At 37.4% G+C, this 4,367-nt stretch overlaps 1 protein-coding gene across 1 annotated transcript in view; it reads right to left on the bottom strand.

The window, feature by feature from the left end:
• LOC119408457 (dedicator of cytokinesis protein 2-like) overlaps positions 1 to 2,049 on the bottom strand; it is a 135,494-nt gene extending 133,445 nt beyond the window's left edge. The window contains exon 1 of the mRNA XM_037675283.1: positions 2,007 to 2,049. Coding sequence (XP_037531211.1) covers positions 2,007 to 2,049 — 43 coding nt within the window. The remainder of the gene's footprint in view (positions 1 to 2,006) is intronic.
• Positions 2,050 to 4,367: the final 2,318 nt, after the last annotated feature.

Here is a 4,367-nt window from a genome sequence, read left to right as displayed (position 1 = left end):
TATATATATATATATATATATATATATATATATATATATATGCTGTCTCCTAATTATGACTCAGTATCTCAGAATTATGACTATTTCATAGTTGTGAGAGAATCATGTCGAGTCTAATTTGACAGCTAATATGATTATAGCTGCTGCACTGTGACTGTATAATGTATGATGCAGTATCTATGTATCTACCTTAGCATCATAATTAAATCTCATTGTCACTCACTACCTGTGCAATAACCTGCTGTCACACAATCTGTGTTGTGTGACAGGTTAACTAGCATGTCATATGTTAGTTATGTGCAATATATCGTATGCATTTAAGCTTATATTACTAACTTCAAATACTTATACACATTCATCCTACTTGCAGCATTAAAATTTTACCATGTTGTTTTACTATCTCACTTTAGGACCTTGTAAATATTATAATTACTTTCTCACGTTTTGGTACTTTATGTTGTGCCCTCATTGAATGATTTAGTATTTCTTTTGTTTGTTCTTTGAGAGTCAAATGGATTCTTCTCATCCTGAGCATTTCATTGTACTGTTAACCTTGCATATGACAAATAAACATAACTTGAACTTGAATTTTGAGACGGTATATCACATGCTAAATCAAATTATGAGTTACTAAGTCATGATTCTGAAATAGTATTTTACCTCTTAGCAGGTCTTATGTTTATCAGTGGCATAAACGGGCTTCTGGAAATTTGCCTTTTTTTTTTTTACCAATTTCAGAAAATTTATTTATGTTTTACCATAAACTAAAAAGAAAATCTATATTTTCTATGTCAAGGTGTAAACAGCATGTCAAACCTGCATAGAAGGAAAAGGGTGTGATGATGTAGCTAAAGAAGTGACAGCACATTGCTCTTTTCTTAAAGCAGCCAATGCACATCTCTGTCCCACTCTTTACTGAGTGGTCACTAAACAAGCCTTCCCAAACTAACTGTAAAGTAAGTGTCATTTATATGAAAGTGTACTCATTTCAGCAGAGCTTAAAATAGGTCTAACAGTTTGTGCCATGTTGTAACAGAGTCATCCTCCTCATCATTGTTATTCTTTTCACTAACTTTCAGCTGTGTAGCTTTAAACTCACACACTTCCTTCTTCCACCACTTCCTGTGTTCTACAGCCTCGCACATACTAAGAAGATATTAACTCTAAAGTAAAATTTGAGATTATTTCCTCTGCATTTGTGTTTAAATGGCATGTTAATATCCAGCGTTCCTCTTGTTGTTAGTCTTCAGCAAAAAAGCAGAACTTCTGTCAGGCTGAGAAAACTTTAAAGTGTAAGTAAAACAGTAAAACAGTGTAAAATGTTTTATAAAATCAATAAACTGATCTAATAGCGACCATAGGCTGACCAAGCTCTGTTGTTATAAATATGATTGGCACATTGAAAATCTGCAGTTCTTGCTGAGTTTTGATTGCACTGTGTATCTAATGGAAACACATGCTAATCAGCCTCGCCATGACAAACCGCACACACTCCTCTAAGGTTGACTTTGTAAAAAGCTGAGATTTGATCCTCACCTAACTTAAACATCTGTTCATAAAAACTGGATTATTTTCTGAATAATTTATCTGTCAGCACCCACACTGATGGTCTGCTAATTATTACATGTAAGATACGAAGACTCCTTTCACACCGCTGCTTACTTCTATGTCAAATGGAAAAATCTGCTCAAGGTTCTATATGTTTATTCCTCTACTGCTGCTTCTTTGCTTTTTTTCCCCCCGATTAAAGTTACATGATTAAGATGATCTGAACACCCAAGGATGTAAAAATAGAAATAAATATGGTGTGCACATCTTGAGGAGCTCCGAGGGCCTTTTGCACCTGTTCACAAAGCGTCAAGCAGGAAGTAACAGCAATCTGTACTTTATCTTTCCCTCATTTTATATTTGAAGAACCCACCAACACATAAAAACAGTGAGAGAGCACAGGAGGTTTTTGTACTTACACATAATATAAAGGGACAAAAGAGGACACATTGACTTACCCACACCAAAATGCTCTGAGGTACTCCTTGTCCAAGGAGCCATGATTTCTTGTAGTCCACTACACACTTTTTAAACTTTAGATTATTAATCTCCTTTCGGTTTTAATTTATATCCCTAAACGACTCTTTTCTGCATTTCTTTTTTTTAACTTTAAATGAAGGCAACTGGCCCGTCCCCTTTGCTTTTCTTCCTCTTCTGTCTCTTCTCACTTCCTGTCTTTTGGCGGTTAAGAGGAAGTGGTGGAGTGTAGCAAGGTGGAGCCTTATCAAACACCCAGGCCTGTGTAGCTTCCCCTTGGCTCACTTACACAAACTATAATATAAATGACCTTAGTGTCAGTTAAAACTAGGTTTGGAAAATTACCCACAAATTACAAACCATTTTAAAACTGTTTGGCAGCATGATGGATCAGTGGTTAGCACTGTTGCCTCACAGAAAGAAGGTCCTGGGAGCAGTACTCGGTTGAACATGGGGTCTGTTTGCATGTTCTTCTCGTGCTTGCGTGGGTTTTCTCCAGGTACTCCAGTTTCCTCCCACAGACCAAAGCAATGCATGTTGGGCTGCCTTCGCCTCCCTTGCAAAAGATCTGTGATCTCAGTGGGATTTGCCTGGTTAAGTAAAGGTTAATAAATAAAATAATTCAAAACCGTATTGCAAATTGTGCTGAAAAAGTGTATGTGCATTTTTAAAAAAAGATCTCCTCGAATGACCTATGAAGCAAGTAGCATCTATAATCTCTTCACAAATCTGTAAAGTCCTGTTTGCACAGTTCAACAAGTTGTCTTTGATCTATTTAGCTCGAATCAATATTCAACACGCTCACCCTGTCACCTCACGTTACCCTCATTTTCCTCTTTTGGTGCAACTCTTTGCAAGCTTTAGAAAATAACAGTTTTAAGTTCGGAGGTGAAGCAACAAGACGAAATGTAACGGAGGACATTACTTTGAGAATCAAAAACAACGATGAAAACGTATCAACAGCATTGATGTTTAATTTTCTTATAAACCAACAGTGGGACACTTCAGCGTGTTTAAAAGATAAAATGATGAATAAATTGGTTTAAGGTTTAAATAAACATGTAAATAAAAATTGGGGTCCATATAATTTGACTAATTGGATTTTTTTTTTTTAAGGCAGATGATGAATAAAAAGAGAGAAAGGTGATGTTATAACATTTGGTCTGTTTCAAACAACAAAAGATCATTTATTCTGCCTTTTAAGTCGACAAAAAAATGGCACACTGTCAAATCTCAGTAGGTCTGACAAGAACTTCAAGCTTTACTTTAAAAGTAACGATCCCAGAACCTCTTCTGATTCAATTCTCCAAGTGATGGTAGTTGAAAGAAGCCCAAAGAGCTCCAGCTGTGACCCTGCAATGCAGCAAACTGTCTTCATTTAAGATTTATGCGTGGTGACATGTTGCCTCTTCAGCAAGAAGAAACATCACTAAACATTTCGAACCACGGTTTCAAAATGAAGGCTTGATTTGGTCCTGACTTTGCTTGTCGTGGGAATTATTTATGCAGTTCAAACTAATTCCTGAGGTTTCAAAGAAAACAGTCCTTCATCAAATATGTATCTTCTCTGAACCCCTTCAGATGATGTTACCACGGTAACCATCCCATTCGGAGAACATCCTTGACGCCACAGTTGGTAGCATTCATGTAATGGATAAGACCTTTAGGAATATGACGGGCTAAAACTCTGTTGACTCTAATCATGGGCTATAATTAATATGAACCCTTTATGTGGAGCTGGCAGTAACACTTTGCATCTAAGCAGTATTTCTAATCAAATTAAACACCTGATATTAACTAATGAAATGCATATCGCCCATCACTTTATATGAAAAAATGTAAATTAGAATCATCTTATGCTGAGAAGGGAGTGACAGACGTTTAGGTCAGAAGTTTTTTTTTTTCTTCTTTTTGTTATTCTACCTGTTTTCTGGGTTGCACGGTGGCGCAGTTGGTAGAGCTGCTTCCTCTCAGCGAGAAGGTTGCCTGATCGAATCCCAACCAGGGGCCTTTCTGGGTTGAGTTTGCATGTTCTCTCTGTGCATGTGTGGGTTTTCTCTGGGTACTCCGGTTTCCTCCCACAGACCAAAAACGTGCATGTTAGGCAGATTGGTAAATTTAAATTGTCCCTAAGTGTGAGTGAGAGAGAGAATGGTTGTTTGTCTCGTTTGTCTCTATGTGTCTCTGTGATGAACTTGGAACTTGTCCAGGGTGCCCACCGCCTCTTGCACAGTGACTGCAAGATATGGGCACAAGTGACCTCCATGACCCAAAAAGGAGGAAGCAGGTAAAGATGATGGATGGATGGATGGATGGATGGATGGATGGATGGATGGATGGAT

Source organism: Nematolebias whitei, chromosome 4 (genome assembly GCF_014905685.2).
Source record: "Nematolebias whitei isolate Nwh7 chromosome 4, NemWhi1, whole genome shotgun sequence".
In the NCBI taxonomy this organism is placed as follows: Eukaryota; Metazoa; Chordata; class Actinopteri; order Cyprinodontiformes; family Rivulidae; genus Nematolebias; species Nematolebias whitei.
This window is presented reverse-complemented; position numbering and strand designations above follow the sequence as displayed.